The sequence below is a fragment of the Sinocyclocheilus rhinocerous genome, unplaced genomic scaffold, assembly GCF_001515625.1.
Source record: "Sinocyclocheilus rhinocerous isolate Xijiao unplaced genomic scaffold, SAMN03320098_v1.1 scaffold1144, whole genome shotgun sequence".
Lineage (NCBI taxonomy): Eukaryota > Metazoa > Chordata > Actinopteri > Cypriniformes > Cyprinidae > Sinocyclocheilus > Sinocyclocheilus rhinocerous.
The window spans coordinates 185212-208852 of NW_015654501.1; the positions used below are offsets into that span (position 1 = coordinate 185212).

The 23641-nt window shown below is 36.9% G+C and overlaps 3 protein-coding genes across 3 annotated transcripts in view; 1 reads left to right on the forward strand and 2 right to left on the reverse strand.

Moving 5' to 3' along the window:
• rp1l1a (rp1 like 1a) overlaps positions 1-7711 on the forward strand; it is a 13704-nt gene extending 5993 nt beyond the window's left edge. Inside the window, 2 exon segments of the mRNA XM_016523921.1 lie at positions 189-366; positions 653-7711. Coding sequence (XP_016379407.1) covers positions 189-366; positions 653-7464 — 6990 coding nt within the window. The 3' untranslated portion in view covers positions 7465-7711.
• Positions 7712-10831: 3120 nt separating this feature from the next.
• Positions 10832-13649, reverse strand: LOC107717241 (tyrosine-protein kinase Src42A-like). The gene is made up of 6 exons (XM_016523923.1): positions 13354-13649; positions 12084-12205; positions 11753-11919; positions 11495-11654; positions 11016-11171; positions 10832-10896 (listed from the first exon to the last, which is right to left on the reverse strand). The coding sequence occupies exons 1-6, from the start codon at positions 13647-13649 to the stop codon at positions 10832-10834; spliced, it is 966 nt and encodes a 321-aa protein (XP_016379409.1).
• A 300-nt stretch (positions 13650-13949) lies between these two features.
• LOC107717227 (glucokinase regulatory protein) lies at positions 13950-23446 on the reverse strand. Its single transcript, XM_074560099.1, is given in 22 exon segments — positions 13950-14090; positions 14852-14986; positions 15548-15697; positions 15831-15911; positions 16119-16133; positions 16136-16218; positions 16289-16330; positions 16333-16384; positions 16593-16614; positions 16616-16655; positions 16817-16856; positions 16858-16915; positions 17079-17177; positions 19312-19430; positions 19635-19740; positions 19859-19953; positions 21012-21065; positions 21595-21661; positions 21744-21817; positions 22943-23009; positions 23083-23264; positions 23432-23446. Coding segments are annotated over 22 exon segments (1737 nt in total).
• Positions 23447-23641: the final 195 nt, after the last annotated feature.

Here is a 23641-nt window from a genome sequence, read left to right on the forward strand (position 1 = left end):
TTTAGTCTTTGCAACTTTACAGATCTTCTTTATGCACCAAGAGCTTGTAACACTCCAAAGAGAAAGGAAAAATTGAAATCGCATCATATGACCCCTTTAAAATATTTGATGTTAAACGTTTTTTATCTCTGACTGGATTTGACATGTTATATGACTTTTGTCTTATGTTTATTCACTGCTCTCCATAGATTGACAATATTCAGAGTCTGATGCAGTGTCCTAGTGTGCTGGTCTGTGTGGGTCGAGAGCCCTTCAGGCCGCTGCTCATGGAAAGCTTGAAGAAGCTCTCAGACGAAAAGCTTCCAGGAATGGGCACAAGGTCTCACTCCAGTGTCTGCAGTGAAGGCCATGAAAGCAAAAAGAATGGTAAATGTTTTCTTTTATTGTGTACACACTTCAAGTTAACTACCGTTTACATTCATTTGTTTTAGGTGAGTCATTATAGTGATTAACTAACCATCTACCCAACCCATGTGTCTCTAATAATAGACTGAAGATGAAACAACCATTTACCACCAACTCAAATGCAGTTAATTTATTGTAGGGGTTGGTGAATCAAGAGCCTCTTTCAAATTTGTTGTTTGCATGTTGAAAATATGTTATTATCCTTGATAAAATTATATATCTGTTTTTTATGATTTTGTTTTAACAGTTAACTTTGGCCTGGAGACAAAGAAAAGCATTATCCATCCACGATCAGACTCCAGTAATAGATCTACAAGATTCTCTCTTTCTTCAGAAAAGTCCTATCAAAATGGAATATGCATGACACCAGGACAGTCCGGTTGCATCAGCAACTGTCCTTATGTTAAAGAAGTTGTAGTGAACAATGACATTGAGAAAAGAGTGCTTGTTAACAAAGACGGCAGCGTTTCTGTGGAGATGAAGGTTCGCTTTCGGCTGTACAACGATGAGACTCTTCAGTGGTCCACCGAGATCAAGAAGTCATCAGTGAAAGTGAACGACTCTGGCTCTGTGAAAGATGCAGATTATCTTCAAGCTAAAGCTGAGTTTTCAGACCCAGACTCCATACCTGCATCAGAGACTGATGAAGCCTTTGCAACAAAGCTGCATCAGAAGCATATCGAGGAAACACTTTGTCAGAACTGTTGCAATCACTGCCAAGAGTACGACATCTGGAAAAACCCCATGCACAAAGAACCGGGGGCCTGTAAATCACCTAGTTCCAGTGCATCGTCTCACAAAGTTGTACACAAAAAGTCATCGGTGGATAGTACACGCACAATTTCTTGTTCCAGCGGCGAGTACACTGAGCATATGGTGGAAAAGGCCATGTGCATTCAGCAGACAATGGAGGAAGGAGACACTAGAGTAGAATACTGTGCAATAAGTTGTTGCTGCAATCGAGGTGAAGTATCATCTGTTGGCGTCATGTCAAAGAGCAAGAGATCTTGTGAGGACGACTGTGAGAGTCACGCTAAAACGAAATATTCTCATATGGAACCTAAAATCTCTCCTACTCCACATTGTGAGGTCATTAAGGTCATGGAAGAGCGTCCGGTGTCTGCAGTCAGCAACTCATCCAAAGTGCTTGAGTCTTTGAGGGAAGATCAGGATGATGATTATGATGATCTGCCTCCAAGCGTCTCAAGAGCATCACACTGGTCTCAAAGTGACCATCTTGAGAGTGATGCTCAACCCAAATGTGTTCATTGTTGTGTCTACCAGTCTTCACCAACATCTTATTTGTCCCCCAGACCTCCAAGTAAAGAATCAAGCAGTGCTGTTCAGTCACTTAAGCTCAAAAAGTATAAAACCACTTTTGCAGCACCAGCAGAGCCAGATGGGATGAGTATGACATCTCCGATTTCAAAAGTGTCCTCCAGATCACATCCTTGTCAGTGTGGAACCATAACCCCAAGTTCAGTTGCATCTGGTAGGCAGCACGGGCCTGAGGGAGGGGCTTGTAATACAAATTCCAGACATAGCCAAGCGCCTTGTAAATCTAGAGGTCAAGCAAACAGCCCTGGATCCAATGCATCCGATGCTCTGAAAATATGTGACGAAGATGCTGCAAACAGATCTTTAAGTGCCACATCAGGTGTGTCGAAACGATCTGGCGAGTCTGGTGTATGTTCATGCTGTAGTGAGCATAAAAGATTTAATGGGAATCCAGAGGGGAGCGAAGCAGAGAAAGCTGATTCTATAGTGTCAAAGTCAAACAAATCTGCTGCATCCACTTCAAATGCTCATGAAAACTGTGAACCAGTTAATAATATGTCAGAAGGGGAAGCCACTCGGGAACGCTCTGAGTCTGCACTGTCTAAAAATTCAAATGCCTCTTCTACTTCAAAAATCTCAAAAAAATCCAACTGCTCTGCAGATGAAATGTGTTCTGTTGGGAAATCATCAAAATCTGAACATAATGAAGCAGAAAGTGTTGAAGAAAGAACCAAAAGTGCCACACCAGTAAGGTCAGTCGGGTCAGACTGCATTGTTTCAGAGAGAGAGCCCACACCAGCCTTGGAAATGGATAAAGCTGAAGAAAAAAGCCAAGAAAGAGCTGTCAGCCCAATGTCAGCCCATTCAAATTTATCAGCTGCATCGAGGACATCCCACAAATCAAAGTCTCAACATTCAGAGAATGCTAAAATGCCTAGATCTTGTAGTCCAAATGATTTAGAGGAAGTGCCATCAAACTTATTTAATTCTCAGGGTGATATATCAGAAAGTGCTGCTACTCAGAGTCATACTACGACAGATAATCATTGTGGACAAGACACAGAGTTTCCTCAAGAAGTGAGATCAGCTAGTGCCATGTCTAATAAATCAAACCAAACTTCTGAACATCCGTCACATGCATCAGAGCAAACAACGAAGTCTGTCAAATCTTGTTGCGACTTACAAGAAAAGGCCACTCAAAATGCCAGCAGTCCTGATGTTCAGTGTGAGCCGGAAACTGAGGTAATCACTGAAGGAAGACTATGCAGTCCACTGTCCAACTGCTCCAAAATATCTGTGAAGTCACATGCATCCTCAAAGAATTCACACGCAGAGTCTAAATCTAAGGAAAGAGTTCCTAGTGCAATGTCTGTTAAAACAAACACATCTAAAGGATCTTGTAGGTGCCGCAAATCAAACCACAATGTTCCAGAAACCACAGTTTCCTCAGAACCAACTGATACAACACCTAATGAATGTGCAACTCCAGAAAATGAGTCAAACAGAGCCACCAGCGCAATGTCTCAGACCTCAGAAAAGTCTAATGCCTGCTTTGAAAGATCTGTCAAATCCACTGCACAGAGCATTGTATCTCAGGAAGTGGAGAATGGCAAAGACATGACACAGAATGCCTTAACTGTGACCTCTCCATTGCCTAGGTCAAAGAGGTCCCCATATCCTAGGTCAAAGAGGTCTCCATCTCCTAGATCAACCCACAACACTGAAATTAAGAAAACTGAGAGCAGAGCTCCAAGTGGGATGTCAGTAAGCTCTAATGTATCCTCACAATCCCAAAGATCCAGTAAATGTCATTGTCTCAACTCCTCAAGTGGTCATTTGAGAGAGAAAAAGACTAAGATGCTAAAAGAGGATACCAAAGATGAATCTGAGAGCTTGTCAGGAAAATCAAAACTGTCAGCTAAATCTTTTATAGATAACATTAAGTCTGCAGGCAACCAGTTTGATGAACCTCTAAATCCTACATCAACAGCATCCGTTTCTCTTGGACTAGGAGAAGAGCACAATGGTGATGACTTTGATGAACGATCAACCAGTGGCATGTCAGCCACCACAGAGGAAGCTGGACACCAGTTAGAGAATGTAAATGGAGTGGATGCAGAGGAAAGGCCAAGGACAGAAACGTCTATGAACTCTGCAATTTCAGACAAATCCAAAAAGTCCCATCACAAGAACTGTAAGACTTCTGTTCAAGCTCTCTCACCTGTCTCAGCTGAAAGCATCATGTCAGCAGAACTCAAGAAAAGCAAGTCGGGAAGCCAGTTAAATGAAAACAATATCAGAGTGCCCTCCACTTTCTCACTGTCGTCTTCACGAAGTAAGTCACCCTCGAGAGTTTCACAGGGAAGTGCTAAAAATACCGCTAGGAAAGACAGAGATTGTGAAGCTGTCAACAACACCAACCATGCAGAAATGAATGAAACATCTTCAAAACATGACCAAAGTGAAAGAACCTCTGAAAAATCTATGCCAGAAAGTGACCGTTTAAACTCTTCAAAAACATCTGAGCATTCGGTGAAGTTCAAAAATGGGCACAGTACTAAAGAGAGTGAGAGATCTAAATGTAAAAGATCTAAATGTTCTTCCCAGTGTTTGGAAATAAATGGACTGAATATAAAATATAATGGAGACAATGGTGGTGCCTTGTCATCCGCATCAGACAGAAGATCTATGAAAAATTATGCATCCAGTCCAAATTCAGCAGGGATGTCTGATATTTCCCAAAATTGTGTAAGTCTAGCACAAGAGATCCCAAACAAGAATAAAGCATCATTCAAGCATCCTGGTTCCTCAAGTGACAGTGTTTTATCACTTTCAGCAGCAGATCTGTTAAAAGAGATTGTCTGCAATGCAAGACCAGTCAGCAGAGGATCAAAGTCAGTTGCCTCCAAAAATATCGACAAGGTAGAAAATAAAAGCCAGAAAAGCAGCAGGAGCAAACACAGCAAAGTCAGCATCTCATCGGAGTGCAACAACAAGGAGCTGATGCCGTCATACTTACTGAACACTTCCCCTACAGAAGTTGTGAATGACTGGCTTAGGAACATTCCCATTGATGGCCATGTTTATGAAATGGATGTCGAACTCACTGAAGATATGACCTTGACTCAAGGTGGCGAGGACACTTCTCAAAGAGACAAAGTTGAGGCACCAGAAAGCATAATAGAGGTTGAGAAACCTCACGATGATCAAGCAGGTGAGAATCCTATTCAGCAGGAGACCAATGACATTTGTGTTGAGGCAGAGTTGTGCGACGAAAGAGCACAATTGGAAGTAAGTACTATAGATCCCAGCCCCAAAGCATTAATTAAACAAGACAGTTTGCAAAAGCAACATCATTCTTCGGTTCAGGTCATGAAGGTTTTACTGGGTCCAAAACTAGACAGATCCAATAGTTTACCTGAGGTCTCCCCTGTATATGGCAGAAAATTAAGCCAGTCTGCTCAAGGGCTGTTGGACTGCCTTGCGAACTTACGATTGATTGACTCAGATTCTAAAAATGAAAAGCATCATAAATATAATGAAGTTATGATGCTCCTACAGTCACTCTGGCTCCAAAAGCCCTCTGAGGATGAGCAGAAAAGCCAGAACGCAAATGAACACCCCTCCGCTGAAGATGAATTTAACCCACGGTCTTCATCTGGGGTTGATGTTAGCAGCGGCTCCACCGGCTCCGTTAAAGATAGCATGAATGGCATATTAGAAAAAATAGAGACTGTACAAGGCACAATACCACCAAATGCCAAACGAGAGGGCTCACTGCAAGATAAAGATGAAGAAGATCAGGTAAAATCTACAGCTCAAGCATGCGAATGTTTAGATCCATCCAAAGTCCCCTCAGATCCAGTAACTCCAGACACTGCAGAGCGAGTCCTGGGGAGTCCAGTAAATACACAACTGGTTGATGACCAAGAAAATGGTGCATTGCAAGAAGACGATGTTGAAAGCAGTGAGAATAAGAATGAATCAGATCAAACGCCACTAACAACCTCTTACAAGAGCTCTGGGAATGAGAGTAATACTATGAAATCTCAAGAAAATACAAGCTCAGGAACTCCACCGTCTGTTCAGAGAGCTCCGCTTACTAAAAAGGTTTCACAAGACCCAGATCCCGTTTGGGTGCTGAGCTTATTAAACAAGCTAGAAAAGCAGTTCATGTTACATTACGCAGATGCCATGGCAGAGTTCAAAGTGAGGTGGGATTTGGATGACAATGAGATGCTCGATAAGATGATAACTGAGCTGAAAGAGGAAGTACACAAAAGGATCCAATCGAGTATTAACCGAGAACTGAAAAAAATCCAAAGCCAGGCTGGCAGGGGTCCGAGACCTCCAGGAAATACTCCATCGAGAGAGTCTACGGTCCACACTGAGCAGCGACGCAAGCGTCTTCGGGTCATGCGCAATAAGTCCATCTTGTCAAGGAGTGACAAAATTTACACTGCGTCAGGAACCGAATACAGCGATCAGCGCAGTGACGATGAGTACTGCCCATGTGATGCATGCATGAAAAAGAAGATGACGTCCAGAACGGCCCAACGAGCTCAGGCTTTGAGTTTGGCTCCAGTTATGATGGAATTTGATCTGCGAAAAATTTTGCAAATGAAAAAGGATCCAGCCCAACCTACAGAACCAAAAACGGAAGAACAACACTCTACCAACTTGACTTGTGCAGTTGAGAAAGAAGAGAACAACTTAGAAGTGGTTCATGAAGAGGTAGAGGAAGCAAATGACAATACTAAAGACCATAAATTTGAGTCGGCAGATAAAGAGCCAGACGGTGTTGTCAATACAGTAGATTAAGGTAAAAATGCAGAAAACATCAAAGATGTAGACTCTGTAAACTCTAAGACAAGAGATCCAAATGAAGAGGAAGCAAATGACAAAAGAGATTCTGGTGAAGAACAGGTGGAAAATTAAGGTGAGGATGTAAAAGAAGAAATGGTGGCAAATGGTAAGACAGATGCTGAGGAGGAGGAGGAAGTAGAGATTGTTGAGGATGAGACTGAAAAAGATACAGAAGAGGACTGTGAGAAGAAAGACAGTCCCAAGGGAGATGCAGCAAGTGCAGAAAATAGCGATACGGCTATGGAGGCGGAAAAAGAGGATGAGATGACAGAAACTGGTGAGGAAATCGAATCGGATGACAGGGAAGCAGAAACTGAGACTGGGAAAGAGAGTACAGAAGACAAGTCTTCAGAAGATGGAGGTGAATCTAATTCAAATAAAGACGATACACCTATTGAAGGTGAAACGTCAGATGAAACTCCAAATGACGAGTTCACGAGTGAGAAGAATGCTGATGGGAACCAGGATGGATCTGCAAAGAATGATGCCAATGAAGGTGGGACATCAGACACAGGACAGGACGAGGACCGGCCTGAAGAAAACTCCAAGGAGGTCATGAAATATCATGAAATGAACAAATGTAGCTCTGTTGAGGAAGATTTTGAGAAAGAAAAATCTGATGAAGCTGTTGTTGACAACTGGGAGAGCACACTAGCGAAACAGGTTACGAGAACGTCAGTGGAGTCTCAACCAGGATCCGTGGAGAACTGCATGAATCAGACAGCTAAACTGAAAGATCTTCAGAGTTTCATGGAGAGTGTTGAAAGTCAAGGAGATAGCATGCTTGTAATTACTAAACAACCAGTGTACAAAGAGCCACATGGAAACAAAAAGGACATGTGCAATGGCTTGACTGAATGGCAGGTGTCTCCTAAAATAAACAACAGGGCCAGTAAACAAAAGAAAGGACAATGATGTTATGGTGAACAATGAAGAATTGTAATCATTTTATATTCCCACATATAAAGCACTTTATTACTAATGTTACTTTAGATGGGACTTGGATAATGATGATGTGAGATGATTAATCTCACTTCAAAGACATCTAAAGAGCTAAATAGAAACTTTTAATATATTTCAAAACTGTATATTGTACAATTCTGTATATTTCCATGTAGTCAAGGTATTATTTTATTGAGTCTGTTAAAGGGGTCCTATTATGCTTTTTCTTATATTTCAAAATGACTCACTTAACTATGTTTTATTTATTTCTGAAGTTGCAAGATTTTATGATGCTGCTAGTGGTGCTTGATGCCACATTTTACATCATAAAAGATCTCACCATGTGTGGTATTTAAACCATCCTTGATTGTTGTATGTTGCTATTGTACTGTAACATTTACAGTAATAAATGCTCAACTCTGACAATGTCACTTGTTGTTTTCATAACAGGTCAGCACATATTTAGCATTAGAAGATTGTTGTTTCAGGTATCTGACTATATACACATCAACAGGTGCAGTGACTTGCTCAGCAAGTTTCTCTTTGTATCGTTGCTCTGCCATGCCATTTTTAACCTGAAAGAGTTGTGGCATATTTTTGGATGCAGTCTTTTGTGTGGCTTAAATTGTTTGCATCTATGTATTTGTGTACAGTACGTTTCCACAAATCAGACTTTCAGATTTTTGCTGATCATTTATAAGTGCTCTTTGCACAGGTAAGCACCACTAACTTTCCCCCCCTTCTTCCATATTATAGTGCTCTTTGTTAAACATGTTTTTTGTTATTTGTCCTTGGTGTATTCAGTGATATAGTCACTTAAGCATGAATAATTGCAGCAGAGTTTGAGTCCAGCAGCTTGAATAGTTCTTGCGTCATTCTAATCTCATTGTCTTTGCATTGGGAGTATCTTTAGCAGGGTGAGAGGATTGAGGTTGGCTTGCATCAGTCATTAATCTAGCACAGCTATTAGTCAATGGTGTGTAAATGTAGTTCAGCAGGGTGCATATATGGTCACACAAGCCTGGACTTTACAGCATATGTACAGAAAACCATTAATCTCACATAGCCTATGCTAGTTTTAATAGAAGTATGCGTTTATCCCTTTTACTTCCAATGTAACTCCCCCTTGTGCTGTGCTTTTGAAACCACGGGCCAGAGAAGGGTTGACATCCATTACAGTGTCATTCTTACAGTACCTTCTTACTACCTAACAAAAGTTTGCAATAATTAAGATTTCTTAAATGTTTTAGAATTAGTCTCTTATGCTCACCAAGGCTGCATTTATTTGATCAAAAATACAGTGAAAAACATTTTTTTTACTATTTAAAATGTTCTCTATTTTAATATATTTTAAAATGTAATTTATTCCTGTGATGGGGAAGCTGAATTTTCAGCATATTAGGATGATTTGAGTGGAAAATGTTGTATTTTTAAGCATTTCTAACTCGTCAATAGCTTTGTTTCCATGCAAAGATGCAAATTTAACTTATGCGCAAAACTGGAATATCGCATAAAACATTTGCGAATTAAGCACCGTTTCCATCCAACGAGTCAAAGAGAACAAAATCGTCACTTCCTAATAAACTGGCACTAAGTAGGAGAAGCACTGAATATAAAAATGTTCATATATTATAAATAACTTGCGCCTCAGAGTGAGCAGATGAAACACAATAAATGCGATCATTGCTTTCGGAGGCTGTTTGGGAACGCAGTCGTGTAAGACAATTATTCAGAAATGGCCTACTTTGATGAAAGACTTTGCTCAGGCATTTCAGAAGGACCAAAACAACATTTCAGATGCTGTGCAATGAGATCGGTCCGCTGGTTAGTCAAGTTATCCCGTCCCATCATGCAAAGTCACATGACTTTTTTGATGTGCATGGTGGAATTTATTCGATAAATGTGTTTACATTGTAGTTCATGCACATTTTTTCTTATTGGATAAAAAGTTTATCCTACTCAATTGTGCACATAAGTTTTTTTATGCGCATTTTTAGAATTTATGTACATCTTGGCGTTTCCATCCAGCGTTTTTTATGCAATATTCCAGAAATATGCGCATAAAAATAGGTGGATGGAAACATAGCTAATGTCAAAATGATTGAGATGGCCAATCAAATCAAAGAGGCAGGGCTTTACTGTTCCAAGTGCGAATTCCAGCGCGGCAGCGGCGGTCCCGTTTTTAACGGCGGTAAGATGTAAGTAACTAAATGGTAAACATTTGACAAATGTTTTACGATAATAATGTTAAAAGACCAACAGTAATATAAAGTGATAAAAACTACTCGATTTTGAAATGAAAACATGTGATGTCATTTAAATAATTCACGTAATAGAGTGACGTCAGAACCAGGAAGTGTAATTCGCCTCGGGCTCCTTTGAGATTTACCTATGGGGTTTTAATAATAAGGTTTTTCAATTTATGAATAAAATAAAGTTTGTGGTTAACATAACCTGACGATACTTTTACGTTTTGTTCTACAATGTAAACTGCACACACTCACAGCCCAAACGTTCCTATGAAAATGAAAATGTTTTTTGATTGGACAGTGTGATCCCTAAATAAGTGTAAACAATGCAAGATGCACTGCTTTAAGTACATAAAATGTTTTATGTAAATAGCACATAAACCTAACTGTTGTGCCGGATGTGAATGAGGAGTTTAATGCATCTGTAAGGTGTTTTAACACCACATAGAGGGTTTCCTCAAGTGCATTTGGAGCATTGATATGTCCTTCATGATGATCCATTTCCAGGTCACGGGCTGGAGGACGGCGGAGCGAGGAAATGAGGAAGCATCAGTTTGAATATTGAGAAGCAGCTGATCTTGCATGACAGCAGCACCGAATGGAATTGCAAAAATAATGAACACGCCAGCTGTCTCCCTATCGTTAAAGTCAATGTTGCTGTGTCAGGCCGCTTAAACTAACAGAGCAATAAAATGAGCCTTTTCAGAGAAATCAATGTATGAATTGCTTACTTAGAGATAATGCATTGACATATATTGGTTATAATGATTCATCAGTGCATGTTATTCTAAAGAAAAAATATTTATATTTTTAACGTACTATATATAAAAACAGCCCTGCTTTGAAATTTTCAGATAATACTTTTCCAGTCACTCTTATTTTTTAATAAAAGGGGTCATATAGCGACACCTTTCACCATCATAATGGTAAAAATCCTGCCCTACAGTTTCCCCCCATTGATTTTATTATTATTATTATAATGCGGAGTATTATTGATTATGGGAGTTTCATGTTGAGTTTAATAGTTTTTAAGGAAAACTGGTCGTATGATTTTGATCACATTCCAGACAACTGAATTACTCACAAAGAAATCAAGTTACCTGCACAGCAAAATCCATCATGAGTGAAAACTCCAGGTCTTGTTTCTCTTTGTGACCTGAAGAAAAGCAAACTTATTTCTTAAACAGCACTTTCCTGTCAAAGCAATATGTCAGTTAAGATTATGGCTATCTAAAATGTTTTTCGTTGCATGCAAGTTAATATTACTTCACTTACTGATGAGAAATTTCTTTAAACTGCCATTTTTCATGAGCTCTGTGACTAAACACATGGGTTGACTATTGATACACACAGCGTAGAGCTTCAGCAAACGCTCGTGATGCAGCTCTTTCATGATATCAATCTCTGTTTTGATATTTGAATAGTTGACATCTGCAAGTAAAGTGGGACAGATAATAACAATTTATCATAATTTTAAAAGTAAAATCATTTGAGATGGACCTTCCTAGATAATCATACTTATCTAGATAATCATACAAAAACAAATATTCTTCCAGTAACGCTAATATAACTTTTGTTCAAATTTATCTGGTCTTTACTAATGTTCTCAAAACGTAATATAACATGTTTATGCCAATATTAATGAAAGTAACTTCTTAATTTAAGACATTTATTCTGCATTTGGGTCGCCACTCAGTATTAAGTGTAAACGTGAAGTAAAACCAGTTGAGAACCACTGATTTAACCTGTTTTACCTCTGAACTCTTTGATGGCCACCTCTGTGGTGTTGTTCCAGAGCCCCTGCCAGACCTCCGCAAACTCCCCGCTGCCCAGCTTCTTTATTTTGGTAAGTGAGCTTCTGTCTACCTCCCATTTGGTTTCAAATGACAGAGTCAGAGGAGCTGGCTGGTCCAGCTAGAAGAGTATGGACAGATTGGAATTATGCTGGACAACTTTTTTTATAGGATGCTGCAGTACTTTCATTAACCTGTAGGTTTGAACTCTCCACTGACCTTCACACAGGGTTCGTGAAGCTTCGCGCAGAGTCCGCCCTCGTTTTTAGAGTAAAACTCTATCAGCTCACGCAAGCTCTGGAAGGTTGTGTGATGAACAAGGAAGAAGTGCTTCTCGTTTTCTCCCTGCTTGACCCTGTAATGCCGTGCATGAAGGCCGTTCCTCACTTTAAAAAAAATAATTTGTAGAAAATGTTACTCAACTACTCTCCAAGTTAAGATTAAGTTTGGTTTATTGTTACTTGATCTCTTTTCTATTGGGTTCAGTACAGTTAGATGAAAGTGGCAGAGGCTTGAGATATTATGTGTGTGTGAATCACACTTGTCATACCTGATAAGTAATATTGATTATTCTCCTCACACTTCCAGATGAGAAACGCACCCTCTTTGTTCTCTGGTCTCAGCAGACATCTCTTGGCCTCTATACGTGTTTTAACACTCTCAAAATACCATCTGAAAATCAGTTGATACTTTTTTTAAGTAAGTGTATTTTTATATCAATATAGTATGTGGTGGTACATTGTATGACAGATTAAATGGACAATAAAGTAAATGATTTTAATGGGTGAATCTCATAGAAAAAAAGTTCACATAGTATATTTAATATCATAATATAAAATATAATTTAATAATATTTTTTGTTTTTATTTATTAATAAATTTGTACATTTGTAAAGTATAATCATAAATGTACTTCATTGTAATATTTATGCTGATTTTTCAATTTAATAAGTAATCATTATAATTGTAAGTATAAGTCACTGTAATACTGATTTGTTAAAATTTTATAAAGTGAAGTGACATGTGGCCAAGTATGGTGACCCATACTCGGAATTAGTGCTCTGCATTTAACCCATCCAAAGTGCACACACAGAGCAGTGAACACACACACAAACCGTGAACACACACCCGGAGCAGTGGGCAGCCATTTATGCTGCAGCGCCCAGGGAGCAGTTGCCTTGCTCAAGGGCACCTCAGTCATGGTATTGAAGGTGGAAGAGAGCGCTGTACATTCACTCCCCCCACCTACAATCCCTGCCGGTACGAGACTCGAACCCACAACCTTTGGGTTATGAGTCCGACTCTCTAACCATTAGGCCACGACTTCCCGCCACGACTTCCTTTTTGTGTCTGGACAGGATGGGAAAATTATTAATATTATTTTTTAACATTACATTATTCAAAATATGGAGGAAAAATGCTTAATTGTTAAGAAAATAATGTCACAACAAATGAAAAAAAAAGTATTTAATGTATTTAATTTAATTTTAATTAACAAGCTTAGAAAAAAAACGTAATGATTCCTAAAATTATTTATTTATTCATTTGCTTTTTTGGATATCTTACACTTGTCTCTTGACAGATTCACCCTGATATATCTTAGTGTCCAATAATATCCAAACCCTATCGCTCTAATTATTCTCAATAGTCTTTTCTACAGAAAACACAGCACTGTAGGAACTTCACCAGAACTTGTGAAACTGGAAACACAGGATTCCAGTTTCATTCAGGGCAGAGATTCAAAACACTAAGCGTGAGGTTGCTCTATATATTATACATTCGCACAAGCTCAAAATGATCAAAAGTAACTCAAGGACTTACGGCTCGGCCTCTATGCTCTCCAGCGGTTTGATGAAGTCTTTAGGCACATATCCCTTTTCCTCCACAAAGCCCTTAGATCCGTTACCCTTAGCTGTGCGTCTCCTCACATACAACCAGTGCTCATTCTCTCCTGTCACCTCCAGAATATCTCCTTTCTTCAGATTTAGATCCCATATTGTGCGTGAGGGATAGTCGCAGATCGACTTGTAGACTCTTTTGCGGCTGAGGGGCCGCTCTTCATTCTTCAGTGGGCAACACGGACAGCAACGTTTACAGGTGCACGCAGAATTTCCCATGTTTACCAGTCATATCTGCTCATGCCGTGTGCACTCCAGCAGAATAATGGTACAATGGCATGACTAGCGCACTTTACTACCAGCTCACTGCAGCCAGACAGGTTCCCACTAGTTACTGTTTGTAGGGCAAGGAAGTCTTGTGCGAAAAAATGATCAGAATTCCCCTGATGTCATACAGTTGGGTTTATTTCAACAACAACAAAAGGCCACAGCATGCATACAGAGTATAATGAGAATTTGTAGTCACTGATTAGTAGCCAAGCAACACAGCCTGAAACACTGCATGAAGTTGTTGTGTGTTTAGTCCACAGTGCTTTTGTTCTTGGAGGAACTGAAGCAGGCACTCACTGCATCTCGAATCACAGGATGACAGTCCAAATGATGCCTTGCTTCAGCGAGAGTGCAACCGCACCGGATCATCACCAGTGCAGTCGGGACCACCTGCCAGTGCAGGATATATCAGGTATAACATATCAGGTGCTAATAATGCAATGCTTTTATTAAAGTTTATAACAGTTCACCCAAAAATGAACATTTGCTGAAAATTGACACCCTCAGGCCATCCAAGATATAGTTGAGTTTGTTTATTCATGGGAACACATTTGGAGAAATGTAGCATTCCATCACTTGCTCAGACCAGACCACTATTTCACTTGTGAAAGCAATAATATGGACTCTCATTTTAGCTGGAAGCAACGATTTGAAATTAAAAAAACATCTTGATGGATTTGTTTCTTACAAACACACAGCTTTTCACTACACAAGATGTTAATTGATGGACTGGAGTGGTGTGGATTACTTGTGGATTATTGTGATGTTTTTATCAGCTGTTTGGACTCTCATTCTGACGGCACCCATTCACTGCAGAGGATCCATTGATGAGCAAGTGATGCAATGCTACATTTCTCCAAATCTGCCAACTCATCTACATCTTGGATGGCGTAAGGGTGAGTAAATTTTCAGCAAATTTTCATTTTTGGGTGAATTTATTCTTTAAAGGAGTCCTTTTATGCTCTTTTACAAAGTCTTGATTTTGTGTTGGGGGTGTACTAGAACAGGCTCTCATACTAGGTTGTTTTAATGCATTAAATAATGTTAACTAATGTGTTATCTTTGTTAGTGTAAAAATTCCTTTAAAATCGTTAGTCATTAATACTTCCGTCTACTTCACAGATGGTCAAGATAAATAAGCGAGTTCTTACTCGATCCCGTCTGTTTGCCGCATCTGTGTGTTTCCACACATCTGCTGATGTCATGTCTTCACTCAGGTCATCTGTACTGTAGATGGCTCTCAGTAGAGCTCTTTCACACTCGCTTTCGGAGCAGCCTGTGAACTGCTGACAGTGATGGTATATAATTAAACCCACCATACGGAAACCACACACAGGGGTCGTATTACAGTTCCAGCTCAATTTTAAAACTGAGAGTTAAAAACAGCCAGGCATAATATTTATTTAAAATTCAGACTATATTTTTACGTTTTCCAAAGAAAATGTGAGTGGTGTTTGCCCATGCAAAACACTTTCCATAATGCTACTCTCCTAAAAATAAAAATTCTTAATTGGCATCTATGGTTCTGTTAAGAACATTTTACATCCATAGAGCCTTTCCATTGCAGATCATTTAAACATTTAAACAATGGTTCTTTTAAGAACTTTTAAAGTTCCAAAAGGTTCTCGGGGGAACCAAAAAAATTTTTTTTGGAACCTTCATTTTTAAGAGTGTAGTGTTGCTATATAGTTGCTAGGGCATCATATTTGTTATATAGTTCCTATAAGAGATCGAAAACAGTACATGAAGGTTATTGTTTGGCATTTTTGGGTTCTAATCTAACTTGGGGTTCAATTGGTTCCAATAGTATGAATTAATAATGATATGAATAATGATAATAATGATACCTGTAAAATGTTGATGGCTCTCCTGTACAGCTTGCTGTTAGTTACTTTGAGGTCGATCATGTAGTTCATGTAGACTTTTCCTTTCAGTACATGAGCTCCTGTGCTGATTGCATTAAGACACCATTTAGTTGAAAGCTCCCAGCGCTGTCTCTGTTGAATAAAAGACTCTTTGAAGTCTTTACTTTATTATTCTTACAGCACGTGTATATATAGAGATAATACAGTATAAATACTTCAACTAAATTGGTACTTGTGGGAGTAGTTGATGTGACAAATGGCTTACCATTACAAATGAGTTCACGTCCTCTGAGGAAAAAGGCCATGTGATGTGCAGAACGGTTTCAAACATGTTGCATACTCTTTCCTGAAGCAATATATAGCAAAAAATATAATAATACAATTATTTCAAATATAAGTTATTTGCTCTCTTTTAAACTGCAAAGTCCATGCAAAAATGATCTGATTGCATAAGCAGCATTATGCACATAGAAGACGTGTTCTGGAAGGGAATTTTATTAAGAAGTGAGAGTTTTTGCTAGCGGCAAAAATCCTGGTTACTCATTTTACTCACAGGAACGGTGAATTTTTTTCAAGGTCATGAGCAATTGCATGCAAATTAGATGTCCTTCACTTCACTTGATCGGCTAGTGCCGTCACCTCGTGCAGATCATCTTAGGAGAGACATTAAAATATATTTAAGGAACTGATCATGTTTTGTGCAACTGGTTCGTGTTTGCTCACCGTTAACTGTAAACAGAAACAGGACCATGTCATTTTGACTCGGCTAGATAAGATGGTGTCCACAAAATCCTTGTGGCCAATTACAAATTCTGGCCCCTAGAAATAGTTGTTATATTAATAGCTGTTCATAAATGTTATAATAAGAAAAATTCAAATAAATATATAAGGTATTGGATAGGGGATAGTTTTGCAGATGCAAAAGAGGTTTGGAATAATATGAGAATGAGTAAATGATGATAAAATTTTCTTTTTTTTTAAAATGAATTGTCACTTTATGCTGTTAAATGAATGACTTTGAGCTCACCAAAGATGATAGATCCCCTTTTGCTGAAACCATTGTTGATAAAACCTCTGATGTCATCAAAATCTGATAAAATAATTACAAATAAAAAGTAGTTTTGGGTTGAAACATTTCCCATAAATGTATTCTTGCACTGTTATTCATTTACCCATTAACAAACTGTCAAATTAACACATTTAAAGAACATATCAAATGATTAAAATCATATTTGGTACTGCACACAGCACCTGCTCCATATGTTGGGATGCATTCACTTGCATCAGTCAAGTCCTATAATGCCAAGAGTTTGCCATCCAATATAGTACACATGTGCTTTCTTCTGAAGGCTGTTGAAAGATTTACAAAAAAAATTAATCATAAGTGTGTCAAAACCATCATTACCAAGGCAATTTCTGCATTTTTTAACACATGCGCCAGAAGTTCAGCTTGTTCATGTGGGAAAGCTCAGGTTTATGTGTTAGGAGATGCTAAAGCTGTGAAATGTTGTACCTCTCTCCTGCTTTATGAATAAGTGCTGCAAGCTCATCACTGTTTGAGGAAGTAGTTTCATAAACCATCTCACTCGCTGTGATCCGGGCAGAAATACCTCTGAATGACACATTTAATCATAGTAGATTAGTCTTAAGAGAACTGTGGAAAATTGTTCCATATTTTGTACTATATAATATATATAGATATATATATATATATATATATAGATACATAAGACTAATATATATATATATATATATATATATATATAAAGCAGTATTCTATTCTATTCTATTCTATTATGGTATATCAGCAATCTATTATTATATGATCAGCAGTCAAAGCAGTATTCTATTCTATTCTATTCTATTATGGTATATCAGCAATCTATTATTATATGATCAGCAGTCAAAGCAGTATTCTATTCTATTCTATTCTATTATGGTATATCAGCAATCTATTATTATATGATCAGCAGTCAAAGCAGTATTCTATTCTATTCTATTCTATTATGGTATATCAGCAATCTATTATTATATGATCAGCAGTCAAAGCAGTATTCTATTCTATTCTATTCTATTATGGTATATCAGCAATCTATTATTATATGATCAGCAGTCAAAGCAGTATTCTATTCTATTCTATTCTATTATGGTATATCAGCAATCTATTATTATATGATCAGCAGTCAAAGCAGTATTCTATTCTATTCTATTCTATTATGGTATATCAGCAATCTATTATTATATGATCAGCAGTCAAAGCAGTATTCTATTCTATTCTATTCTATTATGGTATATCAGCAATCTATTATTATATGATCAGCAGTCAAAGCAGTATTCTATTCTATTCTATTCTATTATGGTATATCAGCAATCTATTATTATATGATCAGCAGTCAAAGCAGTATTCTATTCTATTCTATTCTATTATGGTATATCAGCAATCTATTATTATATGATCAGCAGTCAAAGCAGTATTCTATTCTATTCTATTCTATTATGGTATATCAGCAATCTATTATTATATGATCAGCAGTCAAAGCAGTATTCTATTCTATTCTATTCTATTATGGTATATCAGCAATCTATTATTATATGATCAGCAGTCAAAGCAGTATTCTATTCTATTCTATTCTATTATGGTATATCAGCAATCTATTATTATATGATCAGCAGTCAAAGCAGTATTCTATTCTATTCTATTATGGTATATCAGCAATCTATTATTATATGATCAGCAGTCAAAGCAGTATTCTATTCTATTCTATTCTATTATGGTATATCAGCAATCTATTATTATATGATCAGCAGTCAAAGCAGTATTCTATTCTATTCTATTCTATTATGGTATATCAGCAATCTATTATTATATGATCAGCAGTCAAAGCAGTATTCTATTCTATTCTATTCTATTATGGTATATCAGCAATCTATTATTATATGATCAGCAGTCAAAGCAGTATTCTATTCTATTCTATTCTATTATGGTATATCAGCAATCTATTATTATATGATCAGCAGTCAAAGCAGTATTCTATTCTATTCTATTATGGTATATCAGCAATCTGTTATTATATGATCAGCAGTCAAAGCAGTATTCTATTCTAATTTATTCTATTATGGTATATCAGTATTCTGTTATGATCAGTAATCAAAGCCGTATTCTATTCTTTTATGGTATATCAGGATTATATTATGGTATAATCTGTTGTCAAAGTTGTTCTATTATTCTATTTTATTCTATTATATTCCATCATGGTAAATCAGTATTCTATTATGGTATGATCAGCAGTCAAATTTTATTTATTTATTTATATATGTATTTATTGGTGACTTTGTGGTGGTAATTTCCATAAGTTTTGGGAAAATTTGCAATGTTGTTGTTTTTTTATTTCCATAATTTGTGGAAAATTTGCAATGTTATTTTTATAATTAGGATATCAACAGGACAATTATGTTTTTTTTTTTTTTTTCCATAATTTGTGGAAAATTTGCAATGTTATTTTTATAATTAGGATATCAACAGGACAATTATAGAAATAAAATAAAGAGTGCTTTCAGTTTTTCAGGTAGGTTTAGTATTCAGTTACAAAATACTACAGAAATGTGTTTATGTGTGTATATATGCATTTTTAATGCAGTTCATGTTTAGTTGGTACAGTACAACAGTACATATATTATCATACTATTTGGAACCAATTAAACCTCAAATTAGACTAGAAAAAATACCAAGTGGAATTAAAACTTACTCAGGCGCTGTTATCTTTCCTCTAAATGCAGCTTCATGTCCGGCCAGAAGAATAGTTTCCAGAATGATTTTAGTTGCACTGCCTCCTTTCATCCGGGACGATCCGCTGATGGCCTCAGCCTATATGAGGAGAGACCAGAGCTTCTTATGATGGGTGGACACTCCATAAACATCAGTAAGAATTTTGACATTTTGTGCAGCCATTATTATAGAGTGTCCTGGGTGCCTGCCAGTGGTTACTATGGTGGTTGCCAAGGTGTTCAGAGCAGTTGGTGGTGTGTTGCACGTGCACAGATGTGTTTATGTCAATGCAATGTCTCATACTCCCAATACAGGATTCAGGAGGAGCGCTTTCTTATGCCTCTGCTCTGCAGGCATCCTCTCTGCAATGTCTTTAAAGTGAAATGAACAGTCCTGCATTGGTTCACTCCTGTCAGCATGGCAAGAATGCTAGTATATGCAATCTACTCTTGTTATTAGTCACTAGAAATCAAAATATGAAAGTGTGTAATATGCAGAAAGGCATTGTTTGCATTCGGTAGATCTACTTCGCCATATGTACAGCATTGAATCCCAGAAGCACTTGAGTAAAGACGTCTAAGTGCTTCAGACAAAAATCATGTTGCCCAGCAACAAATGGTGCCTTTGACACAGAACAACATCATGAAGTGCATTCACAGCTGACCCGCAGACGGCTTTGATAAGAGCTCGCGTTAATGCTACCTACATGCGTCTGAAAGAAATCAAATAAAAATTGCAGACATTTCCTACAGTACACTCAAATAAAGGTGCAAAAGCTGTCAGTGTGGCAATACCTTTCGAAAGGTATACCTTTTTGTACCTCATTTACCCCAAAAAGGTGCCTTTTAGTACCTTAAATGTTCATATTTGTACCAAAAATGTACATAGTACCTTTTGAAAAAGTACCATCAGTGACAGCTTTTGTGCCTTTTTCAGTAGTTCGGGGGTCAAAATACAGTATGATTAAAATCACACTTGTTATTATCTTTGAAATAAAAAATTGCGACGATTCATTTTTGTATGCTTTTGTTATTTGTTGTGGGCTTCATATATTATTATTATTTAATTAATAATTAATATGATGTTTGCAGGTTTAAATTGACCCTAACTGTTTTTAATACAATTAATCGAAAATCACACTATGAAAAATAGTAAAAAGTAGCCAATGCATATAGAAAACAGAACTAAATAGTATAATATTATAACACAATTCCCCAAATAAATGTGAGAACTTAATATAAATAAAACTGTGACATGTTTTTTATTTAGTTTTTTTATATATCTATTTTAAATTGAACAAACATATTTTTTTATTTTTCTAATTGTATTTAATATTTCATTTTCACAAACTGTGACTATGCTGCATGCAGTAATTACATTTTTTAAATATTTTTTTATATATGTTATTTTGTGTTTTTGCTTTTGAAGGCTTTGTTGTTCCAAATTTTTTTGTATGTGAAATGTGAAGTTGAAAAACCAGGCCTGTTCTTGGAAAAGTGGGACGTCTGGTCACCCTAAAATAGGGACGTAACCCAAAACTATTAAATTTTTAGTTATAATTAACTAAATGAATCTACAAATGAGGAGACGGCTTATTTAAATTTATATTGTCACAACTTTTGTCCTTTACTATTGATTAAATAATGTGATTTGAGAAAAAGACAATAGTGTTATTCATACCGACATGCCACAGGATATTCCAATGAACAGGACATGCTTCTTTCCTGCACAAACCTGTTAGTGGAAAAAGAAAACAGGAAATGGAGAAAAAGTGTTTAAATCTGTCAAGCTGAATGTTCTTTAAATAGTGTTTTTGTTAAAGAAAGCATAATTATTAATATCATTACTCAAATATCTAAATATGTAATATCTAAATTTCTAAGCGTTCTTTACCTCACTTAATTTACTAATTAATTAGACTTGATTTTCAAATAATAAAATGGGTGAAAATCCCACAGACTTATAATTAAGGAGGGACCTGAGCCATATCTAAGGATATGGGGTGAGCAATATTGACGTGGGCCTATAAGCAACACCCGAGCAAGTGTATAGCCATGTGTTAAAAAATAATTTCAAACACTTTAGTAATGACATAGCAACAACCTGGCAACCGCCCAGAGCTCTCTGGCACTTCTAGGTGCTGCTCACATGTTCTTCTGAAAATGTCAAAGAATAGCCTGTTGTCTCTGCCTAGGTTGGTGAAACTGATTTATTACTACGGTAAAGCCGCATAACTTGTTTCACTCTTTGTTCTTGCGTTCACCTTGTCCAGCGTGCGAGCTCCCAGCACTGGGTCGTCCTCTGGAGCCTCCTGTGATGTCAGCAGGGCCCTTTAAAAACAGAGTCCAGAAATACTGCAGTGTCACACTGGAGTCTCATCTTATGCTTCAAACAGACAGACTGTTTATTCACCTGTCACCTCCAGCTATGATGTACGAACAGATCTGCTTCTGTTTTTGGGCATTCAACATCTCATTAAAGGATGTCTGAGGTACGAAATATGATATGACAAATATAAAGAAGAAATTTAACAGTCATACAGAACACAGTGGGGAAAATGTCAGATAGGTAAATATACAGTGGTTTCTAATTTAATTTTCCTTTTTTTTTTTTTTTGAATTGATAAATCTTTCTTAAACTCCACAGCCACAGCCACTTAATACAATCAAACTCTCCTCTGGGTCCCTGCAGAGACAAAACAATTATCATCATGTTTTTAGAAATTTTTTTTTTAAGAATTATTGTGTTTTTGACTTTTTAAAATGTATTTAATTTATTTGAATGAAATGCATTATTTTAAATTAGAGTTATTATTAAAATAAAAAAGGTTGTCATTTAAAAATAATATTACAAATTTAAGGGGGTCTGAATACTTTCCGTACCCACTGTATATATTCCCCTTCTAAAAGATGGATATCTATACACACAGTAGAATATTTGACTTATATTACAACTATATTTGCCAGGACATATGGATCAGTAGTTAAAGCAGTGTTCTACTCTATTTTATTATGGTATATATTCTAATTATATTCTACTCTGTTCTGCTGTATAATGGTATAAAGCAGTATTCTATTGTATAATGATATATCAGTATTCTGTTATGATCAGTTGTAAAAGCAGTATTCTAATCTATTCTATTCTGTTGTGTAATCTGTAGTCAAAGCGGTATTCTATTCTGTTCTATTTCATTATGTTGTATCTTTCTTAAACTCCACAGCCACAGCCACTTAATACAATCAAACTCTCCTCTGGGTCCCTGCAGAGACAAAACAATTATCATCATGTTTTTAGAAATTTTTTTTTTAAGAATTATTGTGTTTTTGACTTTTTAAAATGTATTTAATTTATTTGAATGAAATGCATTATTTTAAATTAGAGTTATTATTAAAATAAAAAAGGTTGTCATTTAAAAATAATATTACATTCAAATATATCATTTTAATTTTATATATACTTGCTAGATGTTAAATGCTGTATGTAAAGTAAAATAATTAAATAAATTAAAATTAACATTAAATTAACATAAATATTCAATTGTATATATGTCTGAACTTAAACTATTATTTCTGAGTTATTAAAATAAAGGACTTCTAGTTGATATTACTGACCCTCAGCATCATTTCCACCCTCTTTGCAACATCCACCATCGCTTGGATGACTGGTGAACTATATAGTCTTTATAAACAAAATGCACAGGTCATTAGCATAGAAGACTCTTGTTAGGAGCATAATGACAATTAATAGTTACATATTCTTTTTAAAACCAATAGGCCAAACCTGATGAAATGGATCATGATTTATTTTCTTCTCAAAAATCTCAGCGTCACATCTTCTCAGTATTTGCACCATCTGTTTGCCATTTGCTCTGTCAATATCTCTGCTGATGGGGTTGCATTTCTCTGTAACGGGTAGAGAGAGCTCGTAACACAACTGCCTCGTTAGACAGAAAACCCAGCACTTAAGATTAACAGCACCACTCAAGAACTCCTGTAATTACATTTTAGCTTGCAAGGGAAGAAGATTTTTTGGTATATTACCAGCTACAGGACATTTGAAATGAAAGCACAGCCAGTTAACAGTGTTCAGTTTTCACTCACCTTCATGTGATCCATGTTCATCAGACTCCAGCGTTTCAGCGCATACTCTGATTAGTGCAGCATACTCTGATTCGTAAACATGCATGAAAATGCAATGCACTGAGATCGCTTGAGAGAGAAAAAGCCCTCACTAAGCACAAAGTGAGCAGAACAAAGTTCGACAAATGAACTCTGACCCATCAGCTGTAAAAAAATAAATAAATAAATAAC

Bases quoted from the DNA above. Each gene is read 5' to 3' on its own strand.
- LOC107717241 (XM_016523923.1), bottom strand. From the start codon at position 13,649: ATGGGAAATTCTGCGTGCACCTGTAAACGTTGCTGTCCGTGTTGCCCA. The intron at 11,655-11,752 runs GTCAGTGGAGAG...ATACTCTTCTAG, and splicing joins TTCACGAACCCTGTGTGAAG to CTGGACCAGCCAGCTCCTCT. The intron at 11,172-11,494 runs GTAAAACAGGTT...CTTTACTTGCAG, and splicing joins GGCCATCAAAGAGTTCAGAG to ATGTCAACTATTCAAATATC.